This window comes from Pteropus medius, unplaced genomic scaffold (genome assembly GCF_902729225.1).
Source record: "Pteropus medius unplaced genomic scaffold, Ma_sr-lr_union100, whole genome shotgun sequence".
NCBI lineage: Eukaryota > Metazoa > Chordata > Mammalia > Chiroptera > Pteropodidae > Pteropus > Pteropus medius.
Genome location: NW_024350323.1, coordinates 1,265,183 through 1,289,801, shown reverse-complemented (window position 1 = coordinate 1,289,801; position 24,619 = coordinate 1,265,183). Strand labels below are relative to the sequence as shown.

At 43.2% G+C, this 24,619-nt stretch overlaps 2 protein-coding genes across 2 annotated transcripts; one reads left to right on the top strand and one right to left on the bottom strand.

Annotated features, from left to right (window-relative positions):
* Positions 1-514: 514 nt before the first annotated feature.
* OTUD6A (OTU deubiquitinase 6A) lies at positions 515-1,566 on the bottom strand. Its single transcript, XM_039838945.1, has one exon. It carries the CDS (start codon positions 1,488-1,490, stop codon positions 615-617), a length of 876 nt encoding a protein of 291 aa, XP_039694879.1. The 5' UTR covers positions 1,491-1,566; the 3' UTR covers positions 515-614.
* LOC120583622 (acyl-CoA wax alcohol acyltransferase 2-like) lies at positions 1,523-24,302 on the top strand. The gene is given in 9 exon segments (XM_039838985.1): positions 1,523-1,808; positions 21,302-21,358; positions 21,461-21,684; positions 21,797-21,923; positions 22,304-22,373; positions 22,565-22,770; positions 22,989-23,172; positions 23,739-23,938; positions 24,148-24,302. Coding segments are annotated over 9 exon segments (1,509 nt in total).
* The last annotated feature ends 317 nt before the right edge of the window (positions 24,303-24,619 follow it).

Below are 24,619 nucleotides of genomic sequence, written 5' to 3'. Positions count from 1 at the left end.
AGTTAATACAACTAACCAAGCTTCCATTTTGATCTCCAAATTATTTGTAACATGACCAATTCTCATGGGCGAGGGAGGCAGAGACCCTTAAGGGCAAGAAGTGGTTGGGACTGATCAAACTGACTCACTTAAAGTGAGTTGGCACAGGGCAATACAGACGGTGCCCTGTACCAACCACGTCCCTGCGCCCGGCCGGGCGAAGGAAGCAGAGAACCAAGAAAGGAGGCCGGCGGGGAGGCGCGAAAGCGGGGCGGGGCTGAAATTGGAGTACAACGAAGAAAGAAACACCCGAGAAAACCAAAAGAAAAGGCAAAGCCTACTGGGGAGATGCAGCGGCGTCTTCCGCTCCAGCAGCAACGAAGTGGCAGCGGCGGTGGCGACGACAGCATCGGTGGCAACAGCAGCGGCGACAGGAACAGCAGAGGCAGGGACAACGGCATCGGCGACAGGAACAGCAGTGGCAGCGGCATCGGCGACAGAAGCGGCAACAGCAGGGGCAGCGGCAGCGGCAGCGGCAGTGGTGACCGAAATGGTAACGGCAGCGACAGCGGCAACAGAAATGGCAAAATCAGCGGCAGCGGCGGAATCGGCGACGGGAGGGCGACCACGGCAGCCTAGAAGAGTCGCGGGGCGGCGCCCCCGACGGCTCCGGCTTCGAGCGGCTTGACCGAGTTGTAGTGCTCTCCGAGATGGCAGGCGAAGTGCATGTAGACCAGGATGACCGGCTTCTTGGTGTACTCTTCCCCGACGATGAAGACGGGCGCGTCAGCCTGGATCACCTCGATGGGCGTCTTCAGGACGTGCGACAGGGCTCTCAGCTCAATCTGGCCTCCCCATGTCGCGTTGCCCACGATGTCGTCACAGTAGCGCAGGAAGTCGTCGCGGGTGTAGGCATCGCCGGTCTCGGGGTCGCTGAAGAAGGGCAGAAAGTCGTCGACGTGCTTCCGCATGTAGTCGGCGGTGCGGCTCCGCAGGCTCTCCACGGTCACGGAGAACGCCAGCTGGTCTTGGATGGCCCGGTACATGCAGTGGCCGTCGCTCGGGATGTCCTTCAGCTCCAGATTCCTGGCCGACAAGATGGTGGCCAGCCGCTCCTCCTCGTCGCGGCGATAGCCGGCCAGGTGCTCCATCTGAGCCTCGGCGATCCTCTCTTGGCGCTCCCTCTCGAGCGCCACCCTTCTTTCGCGCCGCTTCTGGGCCTTCAGGATGCGAGGAGGCTGGTTCTCCAGATCCATCTTGGCCAGATCTTCAGTGACAGAGCTGAGGCCGCTGTTATCAGGAAACAGCTCCTGGAACTTCTCCAGCTCTTGCTGGTGCTTCTGCTCTAATTCGGCCTCGAGGCGAGCCACTTCAAGGAGCAACTGCTTTCTCTTCCTCTTATCGCTCTTAGGGACTTCATTCTTCATGACCACGACGTGGGCCTGCAGCTCTTTCTTTTCGCGTTGGTGGCGTCGTAGTATCCGCTGATACTCGTCCTGAGACCTTTCCATGGCGTTGAACGGCAGGTGAGTACCGAAGTGTGATGGCGGCTGAAGTGCCCGTTACAGAGCAGACGAACAGCTCACGTCTCCTCTCTCCCCTCGCCGCTGCAGCTCTGGTTACCTCAGCCGCCAGGAGCCCTCTCTTAGTCATCCCTCTCTCTGCTATTGGCTGCTGTTTCTCCACGGCCACGCCCATCCACGTGCCTGGCACTAGGATTGGCCGTTGGAAGACCCTAAATATGCCCCCAGTAGACCCCGTACCAACGGATGCTTCGGTCTCTGCGGGGTTCAAAGTTCGGCTTGTAAAATTCCGCCTGTACATGTTATGTACAGTGATTGGGCTTGCATAATTTTTCTTGTACTCTCACTCCCTACACGATGCAGACTGGTTGCACTTGAGAATCAGATGACAAATACACCTCGAGCTGAATGTGCTCTGACACTGGCCCTCCCATTACTCCTAATGTTCAGGAGGAAATGTGGCTTTTTCCAGTTTTTCAGGTCCCTTGTCTGGCGAACCATTAATTTTGTGTAGCAGAACAGAGACATTCCCTTGCATTTAGGTCCTTTCAGTTTAGGTCTCAAATCCACCCTGTATCATTTCAAAGTAAAAAGGAGACAGCCACGCTCCTTACAGCCATTCACAACAACTACGCAGACCTCGGCTGGTGCCAACAAAATGTGCCTTCTCTAAAGTCCTTTTCTCCTGGGTTCCCATCGCCCAAAATGGGCTTGCTAGGATGCCCAGGAAACACAACAGCTGACGTTCATCAAGTCACTTTTTTTTCCTGATTATTTTGAATCTCTAAAAGTTCTTAAACTAAATTAAAATTTAAAAAGCCCTAAGCTCTTTCAAATATGCTTTCATCCTGTCCCATCCTGCTCATCTGTATCTTGAATTCTCAAATAGAAAGGACCTTGAGACAACCCTCCCCATTATAAACGAGGAAAGTGGACATTTCGTTCAAGTTGTTGCATATATCAAAATTTCATTCCTTTTTATTGCTAAGTAGTATTCTATGATATGGATGTACTGTAGTTTGTTTAACCATTTACCTGTTGAAGGACATTTGGGTCATTTCCAGTTTGGAGTTATAATGAATAAAACTGCTATGCACATCAGTATACAGGTTTTTTTTTGTAAAAATAATGCCCAGGAGTGCAATTGCTGGGTCATATTATAAGTGTATGTTTATTTTTAAGAAACTATATTCCGGCATGGCTGTAATGTTGTATACTCCCACCAGCAGTGTATGAGGGATCAGTTTCTCTGCATCCTCACCAACATTTGGTGTGGTCATAATTTTTATTTTTTTAAATTTCTGCCATTCTGATACAGGTATAGTGTCATCTCACTGTGGTCTTAATTTGTATTTCCCTAATGGCTAATCATGTTCATCTTTTCATGTGCTTATTTGCCATTTGTGCCATATCCTCGGGTAAAATATTTATGTCTTTCACCTATTTTATAATTGGACTGTTTTTTTTTAATTTTTAAACTGTCATTTTGAGAGTTTTAAAAATATATTCTAGATACTAGTTCTTTGTGGGATATGTGGTTTGCAAATACTTTCTCTCACCCTGTAACTTGTTGTTTTATTTCTTTACGTGGTGTATCTCAGAGCAAAATTTTTAAATTTTGACGAAGTCCAATTTACCCATTTTCCCTTCTATGATTGTGTTTTCGGTGTCAAAACTTTGACTTTAGATCCCAAAGATTTTTGTCCCCTTTTCCCCCTAAAAATATATAGCTTTAGGTTTTAAATTTAAATCTGTGATCTATTTTATGTTTATTTTTGTATACAGTTTGAGGCTTAGGTTGAGGTTCAGTCTTTAACCTATGATTGTCCAATTGCTCCAGCACCATTTATTGGAAAAGTTATGCTTCCTCCATTGAATTGGTTTTGCATCTTTGTCAAAAATCAGTTGGGTATATTTGTGTGGCGCAATTTCTGGATTCTCTATTCTTTTCTGTTGACTTATGTGTCTATTACTCCACCAGCGCCGTACAGGCTTGATTACAGTAGCTATGTAATTTGTCTTGAAATTGGTAGACCCTTTTCTTCAATTTTATTTTTTTTCAAAATTGTTTTAGCTATTTTAATTCTTTTGCCTTTCCATATAACTTTTAGAAAAATCCTGTCTATATCTACAAAAATATCTTGCTGGAATTTTCATAGGAATTGTGTTAAGGCAGTATATCAGTTTGGGGAGAATTGACACCTGGATATGCATTGCCATTTATTTAGATTTTCATTGATTTATTTCATGAATGTTATATAATTTTCAGAACAGAAGTCTGACACATTTTTTGTTAGATTTATACTTGAGCATTTCATTTTTTTTGAGTGATTGTAAACGATACTATATTTTTAATTTCGGTGTCCACCTGTTCATTCTAGTATATAGAAATACAGTCGACTTTTGTATGTTTGTCATACATTCAATGACCTTGCTCAGCGGACTTACTATTTCTAGAGGGTTTTTTTTTTTGCAGATTCCTTGGAATTTTTTATATAGAGAATTATGGTATCTGTGAATAGGGACAGTTTAATTTTATCTTTTCCAATCTGTATCCTTTTATTTCCTTCTCTTGCCTTATTGCATTGATTATACCTTTCAGCACTATGTTGAATAAGAGTGGAGAGGACCAGAAGCCTTGTTTTATTCTGGATCTTGAGGGGAAGCATTTAATCTTTCATCATTAAATATCATATTAGTTATAGGATATAGGATTTTGTAGATGCTCTTTATCAAGCTGAGGAAGTTTCCCTCCATTTCTATTTTTCTGAGAGTTTTTAACATGAATGGGTATTGATTTTATCATTTTTTTCCTGCATTGATTGAAGTGTTTGTGTGATTTTTCTTCTTTAGCTTGGTAGATTACATCGATTGATTATCAAGTAGTGAACCAGTGTTGAATTCCTGGAATAAACCTCACTTGGTCATAGTTTATCATTCTTTCATATATTGATGAATTCTATTTGTTGATAGTTTGTTAAGGATTTTAAAATCTACATTAATGAGATATTGGTCTGCAGTTTTCTTTTTTGGTAATTTTTCGTTCGGCTTTGGAATCAGGGTAATACTAGCTTTATCTTCTACTATTTCTGGAAAAGAATTTTTAGAATCAGTGTTAATTCTCCCAATGTTTGGTAGGATTCTTTAGTGAAAACATTTGGGACAAAAGATAACAGTTTGGAGAGTTTTAAAATTGAAAAATTATTTTCCTTCACAGTTATAGGGCTAGTCAAACTATTTCATATTGAGTGCATTTTGGTAGTTCATATTTTTTGAAGGAATTGGTCTATTTCATCTAAATAGTCAAATATATGTGTGTAGAGTTGTTTGTATTATTCCATTATTATTGTTTTGTCTGCCAGATTTGTAGTAATATCCCCTGCTTTATTACTCATATTGATCATTTGTGTCTTCTTTTGTTATTTGGTCTTTGTCAGTCTTTAGAGGTTTGTCAATTTTTTGGATCTTTTCAAAGAACCAGCTTGTTGTTTCATTGGTTTTCTCTATTGCTTTTCTGTTTTCCATATCATTGATTTCTGCTCTGTTTTCATTCCTTCTGCTTGTTTTGGGTGTAGGTCACTCTTTTTTTTCTGGTTCTTGAGATGGGAGCTTATATGATTGCTTTGAGACTTTTCATCATTTTCTAATGGATGCATTTAGGGCCATAAATCTTCTCAGTATTACTTTAACTGTCTCACAAGTTTTGATATTTGTATTTGTATTTTTATTCAGTTCAATACATTTTTTGGATTCCCTTGAGACTCTTTGGCCCATGGATTATTTAAAAGTGAATTATTAGTTTCCAAGTGTTGGCAGATTTTCCTGTTATCTTTCTGTTATTGATTTCTACTTTGATTCAATTCTTTTATTCTTTTATTTTATTGATTTCAATTCTTTTAAATTTGTTGGGGCTTGTCTATGGCCTAGAATATGTTTTATCTTGGCATATGGTCCATGGTCCCTTGAAAAGAGTATGTATTCTGTTATGGTTAGGTGACATGCTCTATAAATGTTTAGATACCATTGGCTGGTAGTGTTGTTGACTTCTATATCCTTTCTAAGTCTTTTATTTATTGGAGAGAGAGGAGCGTTGAAGTCTTCCACTGTAACTGTCGCTTTTTCTTTTTCTCCTTTCAGTGCTATCAGGTTTTGCTTCACATATTTTGCACCTCTGTTGCAAATCCTATTTAGGATTTAGGATTGCTTTGATTTTTGGTGGATGCACCCATTTATCATTATGTAATGCTTCTCTCTGCTTCCAGTAATTTTCTTTGCTCTAACATCTACTTTATTTGATATAAATATAACCTCTCCTTTTTCATTATTAATATTTACATTATATATAATATATATTATAAATATATATTTCTATCCTTTTACATTTAACATCCCAATATCATTAGATTTGAAGTGAGTTTTTCGTAGCATATAGTTGGGTCATGTTTTTCACTCCACTCTGCCAATCTCTGTCTTTAAATTGGTGTAAATAGATAACTTACACTTAACGTAATAATTAATGTTAGGACTTAAATCTGCTATTTAAGTTTTGGTTTTCTGTTTGTTCATCTGTGTTAATTTCTCTGTTTTCCTTTTTTCTGCCTTCCTTTGGGTTACTTGAACATATTTTAGAATTCAATTTTGATTTATCTATAGTGTTTTTGAGTGTATCTCTTTGTATAACTGTTTACTGGTTGCTCTAGATACATTTGTGTTTGTGTATGTGTGTGGGTGTAGGTGTGTGTGTTTTATCAAAATCTATGATGTTGTCACTTTACTAGTTTGAGTGAAGCATAGAAACCTTATCTCCTTTTACATCCTTTTACACTCACCCATTTCAATAATATAATTGTCTTAAATGTCCTCTACATACATTCAGAACCACATTAGCTTTCTGATTTTTGCTTCAACCTTCAAACATAACAGACTACTCAAGAGAACAAGGAAAGTCTGCTGTCTTTCACCATAGTTTTGCTTATTATATTCTTCCTTCTTTCTTGATTTTCCAACCTGTCTTCTTTTATCTTTACTGTTTAAAAACTTCATTTAGCCACTCTTTCAGGTTGGTTTCCTTGCACAAATTCTCTTAGTTTTCCTTCTTCTGAGAATGTCTTGATTTCCCTTTCATTTCTGAGAAATATTTTCCCTGGAGGTAGGACTTCGGGTTCATGATTCTTTTCTTTTAGCACTTAAAAAATGTGTCACTTTTTGTTGGCCTCCATGGTTTCTGATGAGAAACTTACTGTCTTTTTCATTGTTTTTCCTTTATTGATAAGGTGTTATTCCTCTTTCTGCTTTCAAGAATTTTTTTCCTAATTGTCTATTATATTTCAATAAAGCCAAAAAAAAAAAGAATTTTTTCCTTGTCTTTAGTTTTCAGATGTTTGACTATGACATATCTTTCTATGGATTTATTTGGGGTTATCCCATTTGGGTTTTGCTTAGCTTCTTGAAGCTGCAGGGTTATATCAAATTTGAGATGTTTTCAGCCATAATTTCTTTGAGATGTTTTCAGCCATAATTTCTTTGGCACCTTTTCGGCTCTTTCTCCTCTTCTTCCAGGACTCTGACTGGAACTTTAGATCCTTTGTTGTTGTCCTGCAGGTCCCTGGGTCTCTATGCAATTAAAAATATTTTAATAGAATTTATTTTTAAACAACTTTAAGTTCACAACAAATTGAATGGAGGCACAGAGGTTCCCATACACCCCCTGCCCCCGCCATATGCTAGCCTCCCCACCATCAACATCCCCTACCGGATGATGCATTTATTATAACCAATGAACCTACCTGGGCACATTGTCCTCACCCAAAATCCCTGGTTGACATCAGGGTTCTCGCTTGGTGGTGTACATTCTGGACAAATGTCTAATGACGTGTGTCCACCATCACAGTGTCAGATTGATTAGTTCCACTGCCCTGCAAACCCTCTGTGCTCCACATCTTCCTCCTCCCTTCTCCTCTGACCCCTGGCAGCCACGGATCCTCTCACTGTCTCCATAGTTTTGCCTTTTCCAGAATGTCATAGAGCTGGGTCATACAGTATGTAGCCTTCTGAGATTGGCTTCTTTCCCTTTGGAATATGCATTCAAGATTCTTCCACGGCTTTTCAGGGCTTGAGAGCTCATTTCTTTTTAAAAACGGATCCTAGTCCACTGTCTGGGTGGACCACACTTTGTGTCTCCACTCACCCACTGAGGACATCTTGGGTGCTTCCGGGTTTTGGCAATTAGGAATAAAGGTGCTATAACCATTTGTGTGCAGGTTTTTGCACGGACTTTTCAACTCATCTGGGTAAGTGCCAAGGAGCACAACTGCTGGATCGTATGTTACGAGTACGTTTAGTTTTGTGGGAAACCGCCAAACTGTCTTCCAAAGTGGCTGTACCATTTTGCATTCCCACCAGTGATGACTAAGGGTCACTGTGGCTCCACATCATTGCCAGTGATTGGTGCTGTCAGTGTCCTGGATTTTGGTCTTCCTAATAGGTGTACAATACTATCTCTTTTATTAAAATTAAAAACACAATAAGATATCACCTCACACCTGTCAGAATGGCCATCATCAATAAATCAACCAACATCAAGTACTGGCCAGGATGTGGAAAAAAGGGAACACTTGTGCACTGTTGGTGGGAATGTAAATTGGTGCAGCCACTGTGGGAAACGGTATAGAGGTTCCTCAAAAAATTAAAAATAGAAATACCAAATGACCCAGCAATTCCACTCTGGGTATTTATTGGAAGAAATCCAAACACTAATTCAAAAAGATATATGCCTCTATGTTCATTTTAACATTATTTATAATAGCCAAGATATGGAAGCAACCTAAGTGTCCATCAATAAATTGTGTAAAGAAGATGTGGTACTATCTCATTGTTTTAATTTGCAATTCCCTAATGACATACGATATTGAGCATCTTTTCGTATACTTATTTGCCATTTGTATATCTTCTCTGGAAAGGTGTCTGTTCAGGTCTTTTGCCCATTTTAAATTGGGTTGTTCATTTTCTTATTGCTGTTTTAAGAGTCTTAATATTTTGGATAACAATCTTTTATCAGGTATGTGTTTTGCAGATATTTTCTGCCAGTTTGTGGCTTGTCTTCTCATTTTCTTGATTTTTTTAAGTCTATTTTCTCTCTGTTGTTCAGATGGGGTGATTTTTATTGTTCTGTCTTTATTCACTGATTTTTTCCTCTGTCCTTTTCTACTCTGCTGAGTGTATTCATTGAGTTTTTGTTTTAATATTTGTTATTGTATTTTAGTTCTTAAATTTCTTTTCTTTTTTCTTTTTTTAGTTTTAAAATTTCTGTTCCATTCTTTTTTATATCTTCTATTTCTGTGCTGACACTTTCTATCTCTTTTCATTTTTCTCTGTCTAATTTTCTCTTTTTCTATTTTTTTGCCAAGACTATTCTTTTCATTTGTTTCATGCATGTTTATTGATTGTCGAAGTGTTTTTATGATGGTCCCTTTAAAAACCCCTGTCAGATAATTCTAACATCTCTGCCATCTTGGTTTTGACTTCCATCTATTGTCTTTCTTCATTCAGTTTGAGATCTTCCTGGTTTTTGAGTAATATTTGATTAAAACCTGGGCATTTGGGGTATTATGTCATGAGACTCTGAAACTCATTTAAATCATCTATTTTAGCTGGCCTCCTCTGACACTGGCCTCATGTATTTTAGCAGGGAAGAAGGGTGTCACATCATTACTACTAAATGGAGGTAGAAGTCCAGGTTCCCCCACTTGGCCCCCACTGACTCATCAGTACTGCTGGGCAGGGGTGAGAGTTTCTGCTCTACACTAGGCCTCCAGCAATAGCTCACTGCCTGGCGGGTGGTTGGAGTACTGAGTTACTGCTTCCTTTGTTACTGTCTCTTCTGACCTTTGGGATGGGAGGTTAGCTTCTTTACCTTTGGGCAGTGGTGAAAGTCCCGACTCTCCTGGGTCTTCTCCGACATCAGCTCAGAGATAAAGAGGGGGCACCTCATTACTGCCATGTAGGGTTGAAATTCTAGGATCCCCACATTGTCTCTACTGACAGTGTTTGGATGCGTCTTATTACCTGTCAGGGGGGATGACAGTCCCTTCTCTGTACTTGGCTTTCTCTGACACTGCACCAACAGTGAGGGGTTGGAGATGTTGGGGCATGTCTAAGCTTCCCAGTTAGCCTTTGTAGTATGGGTGGGGACAGGGCCATGGTTTGTTCTCTGGTTTTGACTGGAGTCGGATGATTGTTATGTAAAGATTTTCTATCTTGCTAGATTGATCTTTTCCTAGTCCTTTGGCTAAAGAGAGCAGTCTTGGTGGGGACTCTTAGTCTATGCCTGTTGGTGTGTCTGGCTTGCTGACTTCTTTAGCTCCGAATCTGGGATATATGAGGCAAAAAATAATTCATGTCATTTCTCTCATCCTGAAGACCTAGGTGGCCTGCCTTCTTCTCTCTTTCAAAGTCTTAGGTTTGTTTTATACACAAAGCCCAGGTTTTTACTTGTAATAGCAAGAGGAATAGGGCAAAGTACATCTATTCCATCTTCCTTCATATTACTTTGAATAAACAGAAATACTTCACACCCTTCCTTACTGTCACTTCTATCTTTCAAAGAAATTAAATACCGTGGCTTAAAATGAATCAATGCAATGATAATTGTAGAAAATTATTATGCCAATCCTGAAAGAGACATCTTTTGGACTTTGATAGCATAATAGTAATGGACACATAGAGTCTGCTTATTTGCTGCAATCAAGATTCTGCAGAAGGGGTGACAAGTCCCTTTGAATGTCAAGCTCCATTGCGTGGGTTTGTTTTTGTGGCCTGAAGTGCAGAAAAACCAGCTTTGTAAATGTTGAGCTTTACTGTATGTAGTTTGTGTTAAGGAAACCAGAGATGTTACAATACAGAATGTGCCTTTTGCAGCTCTGCACTGAAGTCTACCACCCTCCTTACCTCCACCTCACTCCACCCCTTACCTTCTTCCAACACACAGTCTCCCATCTGGAGATTATGATACAATCTTCAGGTCACATGCCCTGCCTTGGTAGAGTCACACTTCCCCAGCAATGGATTGTCTGCCTGCTTTTCAGGCCACTCTCTGTGAGTATCATTTCTCACAACTCAGCTTTTGATAAAGATTAGATGGCTGGGATTTCAAGGTTACCTTTTCCAATAAGAAGTGCTGGGAATGGCGATAAGCTGTCTTGTTGATTCACAGCATATGCTTTGCCAGTTAACAAGGAGGGAAGGTCAAGAAAATTAATGCCTATCTTGCAGGGGGCTGTGATGATCAAATGTTGTCAAGCCCCCCGCTCAGTGCCTGGTACCAAGGAATACAATAATAAATGGCAGGTCCTTCCCTCTACCATATACCCTAGTCCTTATCTCCTAGGTCCTGCTACCATTTTATCTTCTCACATCTCCCCTTTGCACTTTACCACACCTACTCCTCCTCCCCTCCAGAGGCCACCAGAGACAGCAGTTTCCATGGTAATCAGTGTCCTCATTAGTTTGGAGTTTAATGTTCCCTAAGTGTCTGTCTGGACTGGGTTCCTAGCTCATATCAGAAAAAGTTTTCCAGTGATCTCCAGGACTGTTGCGAAATTGTCAAACATAAACCATTATATTTCAGTCATTCTAATTAGACACAAGAGCACACAATGTTATTTTGGTGTAACAAGAGGGGATGTGAGGAAATCATCTCATCCTCTTCACGGCTCATAGCTCCTGTGCATCTGGAGAGTCATTCACTGACCAGCACTCACTGATAAGGGATTACATCACTGGGTTATAGGTGTAAGAATGTGAGTAAAGTGTACAGGAGATTGGGCAACAGGGAACCAAACTCACTGAGGATTTTCTCTTTCCATATCTTCCCACCTATCCGTTTAGGCTTGACAGTCACAAGAGTTTCCTGTTCTGTTCATGCTTACTTTCTGTACTGACCCCCAACCTTGTTCCTGACCTTGCTCCTATCCCTGACCTACTTTGTTCATTCATTCATTCATTCATTCATTCATTCATTCATAAAGCGCCCATTTATCAGTCCTACTATATGCCAGGCTCCATTCTAAGCGCTGCAGATATAGTAATGAATAAAATAAACAAAGATCCCTAAACTCAAGGAGCTTACAGCTAAGCAGGGTAAGATACACAAAACAAGTACCTACAGAATGATATGCAAAATGAAAGCTGAGTTTTGAAACAGAGGTTTACAATCTCACTCCTGACTAGGGTCCTAGCCCCGTTTCTCCCTTTTTCTCTCCTCGTCGATGGTCTATATAATAAGAATAGCTTCTCTTGTCCCCTTCCACATCTGCTAAGGGACCACATGAGTACACATGAGAGTTTGACACCCATTACTGTTACCAGTGGCATGAGGTTAGAGGTGGGGGTGAGTCTCCTGGGAAAAATGGCCAAGTGAGGCCCCCACATCCTGGGGGCCCTTTGGAAACAGGAAAGGAACCCATTGCCCAGCAGGGCAGGGAAGAGCAGCCATCTCCAATCTTTTGAGGCATTTCCAGCTGAATCAATATCATCCTCTCCTGCTCCCCATCACTAACCTCCTGTTTTGGTTTCTTGGTCAGGCCTCCATCACCTGACCATTCTTAGTTTGCCAGATAAGAGAAAGGGAAAACTGACACTTGAACCAGGATGCTTAAAAACTCTGCCCAGCAAGCAGAGGAAATGGATAGGATGGGGGTAGGTATGCGATGTGCAGGAAAAATGCCCTAGCACAATGAAGGCAACTTTGGGAGAATTTGAATAGACCATTAAGTGTCAGGGATAAGGGTTAGGGGCTAGCCTGATCTCTGGGACAGCTGAGAAGCTGGGGGTGATATAGAGACCTCTTGAAGAACTGAGTGGGGTCTGCTGTCTGGATGTGATAGACAAGGCCTGGCTTTGGCTGTCACAGTGCACCAACTGCTGACTATGTGGTCCTGGGTCTTACGGTTGCTAAATCTAGCAAATAAAGGTATAGGACTCCATTAAATTTGCACTTCAGATGAACAAAACATAATGTTTTAATATAAGTATATGCCATGCAATATTTGGGCCATACTTATACTAAAACATTATGATTGTAAATGTGAAATTCAAATTTAACTGGTGTCCTGTTTCATCTAGTAACCCTCCTGGGCAGCGTAAAAACTATCACGTAAGGGAAGGACTAGCTTTACATTTTTGTCTGTTTCCTGGGGCCTAGAGTAGGACCAGTGGGTAGTTAGGCCTGGGTCTGAGAGCAGGAAAAAGGATTTCACTGACAGGAGGCTCAAAGAAGGCCATAAGGAGCCTTTCTGGGTGGCTTGGAATTAGAAATCTTGAAGAGCCTTTCCAGTTCTGACAGTCTCGGAGCCTCATAATCTCCAAGGATTTTGAGAGAATGGGGTGGGCAGATGACAGAGGAGGGTAGGACTGAAGACTAGAAGCCCCTAAACAGCCTTGACCATTTTTCTTTCTGGTGTTACGATGGTGAGATGCATGCCAATGCATCAACTGGCACATGGACTTCTCTGTGCAGATGGGGAGTCAGAGCTTCTACAATATTCCAAATGCTCACACAGTCATTGATTCTGCTTTTGAGTTTCTGATACCCTTTCTCCAAGGTAACACTGCTGGGAGACCCAGTTGAACTCTAGGTTTTCTTTCCTCAGTGCTCTGTCCTCCCCTCCTCATCGCCCTTCTTGATGAAAATGACAGCAGCAACCTACATGTAGACACCATTTCAAAGTTCACAGGGTGATTGGCCATCTGTTACTTGTGTGGATTCTCACACGTCTGAGAGGGAGTAATCATCTCCAAGTTACATTTGAAGAAACCAAGCCCCAGAGATTTGCCCCGTGACAGTCACACAGGGTGGGCCTCCGCCCCCTCAGGCATTTTTATAGCAAACATCATTGCATGCCTACTAAGTGATCCATATTAGAGGTTAGGCAAATGAGAACAGTATGACCCAGTATCACCCAGTTTCTGCTCCCAAAAGCCCCCAGACCGCGATTGGGGGGTGAGAAATCAGGGTTGGGGAACAGATGCATACTGAGGCAGGAATAACAAAATCCAAGTCCTCAGGGCTGGCTTGATATGGACTGCCTCTGTAGTGGCCCAGTAGAGGGGGTGACCACTCAACCTCCACCATTCTCCCTCTCCAATACTCTCCAATAACAGCTCTTCCTCTCTTTTCAGGCTGGCCATAATCTCCACTTACTCCCTTGGTGCTGGCCCCTGGAAGTGTCTCTGGGCCCCATGCAGTTGGCCTAGGGCCTACTATAGCAGCTTCCCCTTGGCAGGGAAGTACAGATTCTTTCCCTGCTAGGCTCCCCCAGGGCCTTGCAGAAGCTTTCCCTCACCTACCCCACCCTTTTGTCAAATATATATATTTTGTGGAATTCTCCATGGAAGCACATTAAAAGAGAATTGGTGCTCTTTTTTAAGTGGGAGCTGGCAAGCCCAGAGTCCTCTGCTCAGACCTACTGTGGTTATACCTGGAGTGTGTCTCTGAAAGCCCAGGGCCAGCAGATCACACTTCAGAAATAGCAGTGAACTTTACTAGCCATCACAGGGCGTGCTTGTCCTGCAGGCCCCTCTCACGAATGGTGGCCCAAATTAAGCTTATAATTTCCTCTACCACCCTGTGAGAAGTGCTCCTGCACTCAGGGACCAAGTCAGAATCTTGGCTGTGGCTCCTCTCCCCCCTCACCTTCACACCAGTTAAGCAGGCTAAACTATTTCCTGTTTGCAAGAATCTTCTCTATTCCTCACCGTTCACCTGTATTCAATATTTATAGAGCTCTGTTCTATTATAGGGGATAATCTCAGAAAGTTTCCTGAACAAGAGCCTGGATAAGGAGTGGGCTACCTCTATCCCAAACAGTCAAGTCAGTCTAATGGGAGATGGAGCTGGGCCAGTAGGCCTTTCTGTGCTGGGGAAAGTCTCATCAGCTCCTCCACTGACTTTGTGTGGAGGTGGAGCTTGTCTTGCAGCTAGGTGTTAAGAAAGGAGAAAAGGGTGATCCTGTGTGTCAGTCATGAAGGCAGCTGACAGTTACACTGCGATTGAAAGTTATCTTCATGTGGCACTTGGCACAAATCACCATTCCTGCTTAGAAGCTGATCTCACCACTCAGTGCCCACAGAATTAAGCCCAAACTCCTTGTCCTGGTGTCCAGACTCTTGGAGATTGGCTCTGCTGCCATTTTCAGCCTCACTTCCCACCAACTGCTTCACAGAACCACTATTCCATCCAAGCAGGTGAGCTACATCCAACACTGTTTACATATTTTCTGCAGAACTGATTGGGACTGCACTGAATGCAAGGAAGGTTCCCAGGCTGAGGCAGGGTCCATGGTGGGTGCCCACCAACAAACAGGACTCACTTGTAGAGGCATCTGAGTCTCAGAGAGGAAAGTGCCCAGGTGGGGCCTCTGCTTTAGAAGAGATATCCAGAACCTGACCATTTCCCACTATCCTGCCTACCAGTCTGGCCTGAGCCACCACCATCACCTTTCACATGGATTATTGTGGTAACTCTTGAAAGATCTCTTCCTTCTTCCTGGCCCTCTGAAACCACTAGGCAGTCCTGTCCCCTCCACTCAAAACTGTACAGCAGCTCATCATTTCAGTCACAGTAAGAGGCCAAGGCCTTATACCATTTGGCCCCACCAAGCTCACTGACCTCACCCTCTCAGTTCCTCTCATTCACTTGGCTTCAGTCTTCTGCTCCTCAAAACCTGCCAGGCACACCCCACCTCAGGGTCTGTGCACTGGCTGTGTCCTCTACCTGGAACATTCACAGTCTAGATAGCCGCATGGCTTGCTTCGTCATCTCCTTCAAGCCTTTGTTCAATTGCTTCCTTTTTACTGTGGCCTGAGCACACATTTTAAAATTGTAAAGCCTGTCCTCCCTCCTCATCCTCCCCACCTTTAGCATTCTGAACCTTTACTCTGTCCCAGTGATTTTTCTTTTGCCAGGGTGCTTATCACTTTGTAACACACTATATAATTCATTAGTTGATTTCTATCATCTGTCTTCCCCTACCAGAATGTGAATGTCATGAAAATATGATTTTTATTTTTATTTTATTTTATTATTTTTTTAAGGTAGAGCTTGATAGGACCTAGTCCTATTCTCTTTTATCAAATTTATTTATTTATTTATTTATTTATTTATATTAATTAATTATTGTAATTGAAGAAATGATTTAAATTTCCCCTCTATCTACCTTCCCCCTCCGCCCTCCCCCTACCCTCTGGTAACCACTTGTCTATTGTCCGTGTCCATGAGTCTCTGCTTGTTTGTCTTGTTCATTTGTTGCTTTTAGGTTTATATTCCACATATAACTGATATCATGTGATTTTCAACTTTTTCTATCTGGCTTATTTCGCTTAGTATGACTATCTCGAGGTCCATCCATGTTGTTGCAAATGGCAGTATTTCATCTCTTCTATGGCTGAGTAATATTTCATTGTATATATGTACCACAGCTTCTTTAGCCAGTCATCTCTTGTGATTGACTTCAGTTACTTCCATGTCCTGGCCACTGTGAATTTTAAAATTGTGATTGACTTCAGTTACTTCCATGTCCTGGCCACTGTGAATTTTAAAATTTATTTGCTTAGTAATATAATGCAGCTGCCTCGAACAGTACCTGCCATACACTTTACCCTCAGCAATCACGTGCTGCACTGAGAAACTGTTTCTGTCTTACACAGTTTCATCTAATTGGCCTGTAGCACACACCTGGCTGGACTGAGATGCTTTCACACTCACAAATCCACATAGTCCCCAGACATATACCTGGAGATGCCCCCTATTGATATGGGTCTATAAGCATCTATTGACAACTATTACATATTTACCTTTGTATACATAGATGCACACACAAAGGCCACATGTGCACATACGCATGTATGGAGAAACCATATTTAAAAAAATTATTTTTATTAAGATCTTGATGGACCTTTTTGTTTTTACAAAATCCTATCGTACAAAATTTCAAACCTATAGAAGAGTTGAAAGAATTGTACAGTGAACAGCCACCGCCTTATATACTTATTCCATTATATAGCTTTATCATACATCTAACATATCCCTTGAGCCATTGATACATCCTATATGTATGTACAAACTTAACTGCAGCCATCAGTACTCTTCACCCTCAAATTCTTCAGCATTAACAAGTTCAATATTTGTTTACTTTTCATGTAAATTTTGTGAAGAGAAATGCGCAAATATTAAATTTATATTTGTTGAGTTTTGACAAATGAGTTTTTGACCAGTGTAACTCAAAGCTCTGTCAAAACAGAACATCATTGTCACCTTCAAAATTTCCATCATGCCCCTTCCTAGTCAATTCCTTAGCAGAGACGATCTCTGCTCTGATTTCTTTTACTATAGATTAGTTTTACCTGTTTTAGAATTTCATGTACACAGAATAATTTGATATGTACTCACATTTGTTTATTATTTCAATAAAAAATATATTCGGCACCTACTATATGCTTATAAACTACATCTGATGTCTGTTCATAGAAAGTAGTGTGTTCTACAGGAAAGGCCAAAGGTATTTCTAGGCATGGCTGGTGATCTCTCACCTCCCCTGCAATCACTGTCAGTGAAAGACCATAGACACCTGGGCCTCAGAAACAGAAATGCGAGCCCTGTGTGTCGTGTGTGCCCTGGACTCCTTCATGCCCTCCTCTCCCCGCATTGACATTGGCCCTGAAGGCCTTTCAGAAGCCCTAACCCCATGCCTATTCACTTCCCACACCAAAGCTTCATCCACACTTCTCTTTGTTGGTGTGCAAGGAGGTGTCACAATATTAGTCCAGGCCATATCCAAATGGATAAAAGTACAAGTGGGTAGATAGCTGAAAGTAATTGGAGAAGCAGAGGTGGCATGTAATCTTGTGATCTTGTGGAGAGGTGGGATAGGAGTGTGAAGACTAGGCATGGGTTGGAGAAGAGAGGAAACATTGCAGGCCCCTGGATCAATTGCAGCTGGGCAGCTGAATAGCACTTACCTGGAGCAACTGGGAATCTGGGCATAATGTACTTTCTCTCCAAGAAGGACAGTACGACTGCCCTAGAGATCTTTGCTGTTTTCCACTGGATGTTCTGCTTCTTCTTTCTCCGTGAGTTTTTAGCCTTTTGTAGGGTGACCAATTGTCCGAGTTTGCCTGGGACTGAGGGGTTTTAGGGTTTAGCAGGATTTTTGATTCTAAAACCTGGGTTGTTTCCAGCAAATCAAAATGGTTCGTCACCCTGGCCTCTAGTCTGACATACCTGGGCATGGTACTCATGGGATCCGTGAATGTACATGTGGGTATGTATGTGTGCATATGGATGTGTGCCTAGGTAGGGATACGTGTGCATGTGTGTGTGAGACTTGTTGCAGATGTGTATGGTGAATCCTCCTGGGTCTACACTCGGTCATGTAGGGCATGTTTTGGGAAAATGAGGAGAAGTTCCACTGATGCTAGCCAAGAAAAAGGGCTTAGCTGCAATGTTAGGGACTTGACAGAGCATTGGTGGGAGACAGTTGTCCTGGTGACAGACAGAGGCTCTGCAAACGTCTGGTCTGGAAGAAATCATCCATCTATCTATCCACTTTTTGTATTGTTTCTATCACAAACACTGTGTGAAAGTTAGTTATATGCTCACCACTGTGTTTTAGATGCTGAAGCAAAGCACCCCTATGTGAGGGGGGTTTGGAAAAAAATTCTAATTTGTCAGGTGGTTTAGGTAAGTACTGGCTGGAGGCAGGGGCATGAACTGAATGACTTTGTAAGATATCTGGGAAGGAAGAATACCTGGAGGTTACCATTGAATAGGGAGAATGGGCTAGAGGACAGGGAATGGGGGCTGAGAGGCCTGCCTGGGGTGGGCACCAGGACCCCCAGGCAATCAGAGCTGGAAGAGACCAGGAGAAAGAAATTCATATGTATTAGGTCCTTTGTACCAGGTATTTTCAAAACTATTATTTTATTTTAGCCTCATACTGACCTTATGAGGTAGAAACTATTATTATGTATAATAATACATACTAATAACTACGCACTCATGATGATAGCTACAATTCACATAATATTAGCTAACACTTATTGCATCTTTTTTTCATGCTAGGAACTGTTCTAAGCACCTTTTGTGCCCGATAAGCTTCATTGTACAGATGAGAAAGCCGAGGTTTATGTAGTATAAGTGGTCTGGCCAAGATTACACAGATAGTAAGTGGAGAAGTGGACATGGGGGTTGAGCCCACAAGGGCATGATTCCAGCCTATGGTTCCTTTCTTTTCCTCTTGCATCTCTTCACTTACTGCTGATTAAGAGGTTGGGTATGGACATGTCCCTGGAGTACATGCTAGGCCAGAGAGGAAGGAGGAAACTAGGCCTTCTGCATATGTAAAAATTCCTGACTGAAAGGTAAAAACAGGCAAGCTCAGAATGGCCTCTTGCTGAGGACAAGGGCTCCAGCTGGGCTTCTGCACTCTCCTTCCATGTGGCACAGACCTTGAGGGCACGCTCTTCAAAAAGAGCTGAGGTCCCTGTCTGGTTGGAGTGACAACTATCCTAACTCTCATCGCTCCAGCTACTGGGGCTCAAAAAATTCCAAGGTGAGTCTGCCAGAACTGGTCTTTTCAGAGGAGGATTGCTCTAGCATCTGCTTTTTCCAGTGAACAGTGACTTTGGCATTTGGTGCTACTCTTCTCAGAAAGAGCAACTTCGCTGTCTGGGCTGGAGCTTCTTCCACTCTGTTAACAAGGCCATTATCTTCTTTGGCCTTGGCTCCAGTTTTCTCAGAAAGCAGAGTCAGCATCCTTATGGCACCTGCAACCAGTTCCTGCCTGTTGACCCTGCTCTGACTCAGAAACTTTAGGACATTGGGTTCTGTTCTGTTTTTGAGTTCTTGTCCTATTCTCACAAACTTAGCTCACTACCACCCTCCCCGCTCCCCTTACTGCCACTGTGTTCTCAGAAGAGAGCAGAGTCCCCAAGGCCTAGGACCTGACACTGCATTGGTGGATGCATAATCATTTATTGAAGGTCACCCTGGGCCAGGTTACATGTAGGGAGGGGCTTGGGGCCTCTAGGCTAATATCTGTCCTTTCGCAATCCAGTTCCTAATCTCTCTCCTCAGAGGTAACCACTGATAATGTTTTCTTTGTGTGTGTGTATATACGTGTATATAGCCAAAATTTATAGATACACACACACACACACCACACCTATAGCTAAGGGACAGTAAAATATAGGTGTTAAAAGCACAGGCTCTGGAGCCAGACTGCCTACATTCAAATCCCAGCTCTAGTACTTACTATCTGTGCGCCTTTAGTAAGTTAAGTATTGTCTTTGAGTCTTGTTTTCTTCATTTGTGAAATGGGTATATTCAAGTGTATTAATTGGGATGGCCTAGGTAGGCCGTGGTAACAAATTAACCCTGAAATCTCTGTAGCTTAACCAAGCAAATGTTTATTTACTGGTCATGTTAAATGTCTAACATAGGTTGGTGGAAGTCTATGTTCTCTGTGGACACAAATGTTCAGGCTAATAGAGGCCCCACCAAATTGTGATGTTGTGAAATGTGGTTTGAGAGATTACCACAGCAGGGCAAGGAAAAAGAGTGAAGAATTCATGCATGCTACTTACTTCCTCCAACCAAAAGTGATAGGTAAATAGTAAGTTGTAGCCTTATTTCTTACTTGCTTAACTGTGACTTAGGTCGAGCATCTTTTCATATATTTATTAGCAATTAGTATTTCCTTTTCTATTAGCTGCCAATTCATAACTTTTGCCTGTTTTTCTATTGACTTTGAGTTGGTTCTTGAAGGACAAATATGAAATAGGTGAAGAAGGAAGAGTGTTGTGGGCAGAGTGAGCAACATAGGGTGAGGAGAGAGCATAAAGCATTTGAGGAGCTGCCAGTGGATAAGTGGGATGAGGGGGTGAGAGGCACATAATTGACGACACTCAATAGATAGATATTGAATGAGTAAATGAATGGATGAATGAATGGGAGAGATAAGAAACAGGAGACTGGAGAAGCAGGCAGGGGACAGATTGTGCAGGACATTGTAAACTACGGGAAAGAGTTTAGACTGTTTCTTGATGGTTATGTGGAGCCATGTTTGGGTTTGTCACAGGGCAATGGCATCATATTTGTGTTTATAAGAGATCACTATAGCGCTTTGTAGCAAAGAGATTATAGGAAGAGGCTGTTGCAATGACTCATGTAAGAGATGGTGGGATTTGGGCCACATCAACAGTAATCAGGATGGAGAGAAGATAAAATGAGAAGAGAAATTCAGGAAATTGGAGTAGAATTAATGAAACTTGATGCTCAGAAGATATGGGAGAAAAGGAGAAGGCAAGACTGAGGGTTCAGGTCCCAGTGTGAGCTGGCAGAGGGGATGAGTAGAGGGAGAAAGCTGTCCCAGAGGGCTCTTTATACTATCCAGCCAGCAAACATTTTACCGATATCTCTCACCCACCACTGGCATCTCTCTCTTTCTCCTTGTGGATATATATGTTTTAAAACATTCTCATGGTAATTTTTGTAAGGCTCCAGGAAGGAGTCAAGATAAAAACTGTTCAATCTGCCATGTTCAATTTCTGTCTTTTCTCACCTTTAGTTTGATCCATTTTCTCTCACAGAGTCTTATTCATGGCTATCCTAAAAACTGAGTCCAGGAAAAATTCTGAGTGAATGTGGCTCCCCATGGGTCATTAAATCTGTCGTAACTATGTTAACCCACAGTGTTCCTAATCTTATTGGAGCTTAACATGGCCTCAACTTTATTCTATCCCAGCTTACACTTGCCTTTGTTTCTTGTTTGCCATCAAGTGTGCTCCTATCCTGGCTGAAGGTGGGTCTTCTCTTTCTCTGGCATCCTTTCCACTGATACTTTGCAGAGATGCAGAGGAAAGTGCTAGTTGGAGGAAAACTCTTCCTGGCTCTGTCTTTGTAGGACTTCCAATCTCTGGTGGCCGGATCAGTGTGACCCACCAGTGGCTCTCGGCTATTGAACGCCACCCAGAGCAGTGCTGGAGCAGGTCTTGGGGTATAGAGGGCTTATTGCATGGATCATGGCTGGGGAAGAAAACACCTTGTCTTCTAGGCCCGAAACAGGTTTCTAAAGCCAGAGAGGAGGTGGGGGGCTGGGGATGTGATCATGTGGGCCTGTGTGCCAAGGTGAGGAAGTGAAAGCATTGAGTGAGCATGGCTGAGAGTGTCTGTGACCTTGGGGTGGACAGAGCCCTGGAGGCAGGGCAAGCCTGAGGAACTGTTTACAAGTCATTAACTCTGGGATGGGCTTCCTGCAGAATTACTTGTGGTCACTAGCACTCTCTACCTGCTGTTCACGCTATACTGGTTTGTCACTCTGCTCATCCTCACCTGGATGGCTTTTGACTGGAAGGCCCCTGAGTGAGGTAAGTGTCCTACTGGGACTGTTTTGCTATCTGCCACATGCTCTTTCCTCTTCTCTTCTTATAATCTTGAGCAACTCTGGCCAATTCCCAGGCAGCCCTTCAGCCTGTCCTTCCCTGGGTTAGAGAAGCTGTGGGAAGGGGTCTTTTTAAGGTGCTAGGAAGACCCAGATCAGAACTGTAGTGGGTTAGGGGAGGGGCAGCTAGTAAAGCGGAAATGTAGGCCTGTCCTACAATGGCCCTAACATACTTAGGCTATCCTGGTTGTCATTTAAGAGGCCAGGAAGCAGCAGGGGGTGAGAGTACCTTGCGGCAGGCTCAAAAGAACTCTGAAGAAGACACTTAGGCTGAGCAAACCTTGGCTACATTGGCTCCGTTTTCAGGTGGCCACCAGGTTTCCTATGTTAGGCGTTGGAACCTGTGGAAACAGTACTGTAATTACTTCCCACTAAAGGCGAGTAGCCCCAGATCCCCACGTGGGCCCTGGGCCCAGACCAAAGTCCAGGATGGGGGTTAGGGGCATTACTCACATCAAGGCCCATGAGAATGATACCCCCTAAAGTAATATGTTACCCAACCTGCATGGAAAGACATAGCAGTCCTCTTCCATGGCCATATCCTTCCTGACTCCACTTTCTTCCACGGCTTGTGAAGACTCATGATATATCCCCCAACCACAACTACATTGTGGTCTACCACCCTCATGGGTTCCTGGCCCATTCTTGCTTTGGTAACTTTGGCAGAGATAGATCAGACTTCGGCAAGCTCTTTCCCGGCATCACCCCTTATCTTCTCACACTGGGAGCCTTTTTCTGGCTGTCTTTCTTCAGAGACTATCTCATGTCTGTAGGTGAGTTGGCTCATAGGGCATAAAGCCAAAGCAAGAATGAGGAAGAAGTGTTGGGGGAGTGGGTGAGAGCAAGGCCAACTCTGTGATCCCCTCTGGTCTTAAAAAGCTGTCCCAAGCTCACCTGCCTGATATGACGTTCTCCCCTCCTTTGAAGAGGTAGGGAGGAAAGCTAGGTTTGGGAACTGGCCATTGACCTTTTGGCTTTTTCTGCCTGCTAGGAGCCTGCTCTGTGAGCTGTTCTTCCATAGACTTTCTGCTTACCCATAAGGGCACAGGCAACATGTTGATTTTGATACCTGGTGGCCTGGCTGAGTGTGAATATAGCATACCAGGCTCTAATACCTTGTTCTTAAAGAGGCGAACTGGCTTTGCGTACAAGGCTCTTCAGCATGGATAAGGACAGTTCTGCTCCAGACTGGGGAGAGGGGTTCCAAAAGTCGACCAGAGAAGGAGGAAGGGATTTTGAGGAAATTATATCTAAAATTGCAGAGGAAGCTGCTTTTGTGTTGGAGTAAAATCTGGGCTGCTGGGTCCTAAGGCATTTCTACTTATGAAGAAAGGCTAGTGGGCCAGCCCGAAGACTGCTTTCCTTCACACCAGCCTCTCATCTGGGCCAGTCCCTCTGTGACAGGTGACTGGCTGCCACCCCACCTCAGAGAAAGGTAAAATTACTATGCAGATCAAAGGAAAGGAGGCTAAATGAAATGTTCCTTAGGTCCTACCTTTCCATGTTTCAGACCGTGAGTTCCTAGGATGGTTGGATCTTGATTCCTTTAGCTTGCTCCTTCATTGCCCCACAGGCAGCGGTAGACCACTTGGCCCTCACACTTGGCCTGGACCTAAGCCCAGCTAAGTTAGGGGTCAAGAAGCCTATAGGAAGACCCAGGGACCACTGGTGGTCAGTATGTCTGGCTTTCAGCAGAGTCCCTACCTTTCTGGCCATCAAAGTACATGCTTTTCCTCTGCAGGGCAGCTCTAATCCCTACCTATGCCTTTGGGGAGACAGACCTCTATGATCAGCACATTTTCCATCCCGGAGGCTTGGTCGATTGCTTCCAGAAGTTGTTCCGGAGATTGACACACATCTACCCTTGTGCTTTCTATGGGCGCGGCTTCACTGAGAACTCCTGGGGCTTGTTACCCTATGCTTAGCCTGTAACCACCGTTGGTGAGTGAGCCCTTCTGCTGGCAGCCTTGTCTAGGATATAGATCCAGTATTGAGGCTGAACCTTGGCTTTGGCTGTGTCCAGAGACAGGGAGGCTGACCAGTATGAATGATGAGGTGGGGGTAAGGATGGGAAGAAGCTGGACCTCAGGCCTGAAGCCCATCCTAAGGAGTTGCTGTTCTCTCTTTTCCTTCTCTGTCTGCTCTGGCAGTTAGGAAGCCCATATTTGTGCCCAAGATTGAACAGCCAAGCAAGGATATTGTGGCTCAATACCACACACTCTATATTGATGCCCTGAGGAAACTATTTGATGAGCACAAGTCCAAGTATGGCATGTCAGAAACTCAGGAGCTGGTGATAAATTGACAGACATCTCCAGCAGCCTCTCATCCTGGCCGTACGTTGTGGAACTGGTGAAATGGGACAGACGTTACCTACATGGGTCCTGCTCCTGATTTGGCTGGTCCTCGATGTGAGGAGGGGCTGTCCATTTGGTTGTTTTCTTCCTCCTTCATGTCTCTCTTCCTTCCATCTCTTCTCTGCCTCTTCCTTGGGGACACGAGAGAGGTGGCCCCAAAAGGCAGGGAAGTCCTTGGGGAGAGGTGCCCTTTAGGGTCCCTTGCATATGCCCACTCATTAGCATTGAGGAAAACAATGAACAGAATAAAAAGCTTATCTTCTGA

Bases quoted from the DNA above. Each gene is read 5' to 3' on its own strand.
- OTUD6A (XM_039838945.1), bottom strand. From the start codon at position 1,490: ATGGAAAGGTCTCAGGACGAGTATCAGCGGATACTACGACGCCACCAA.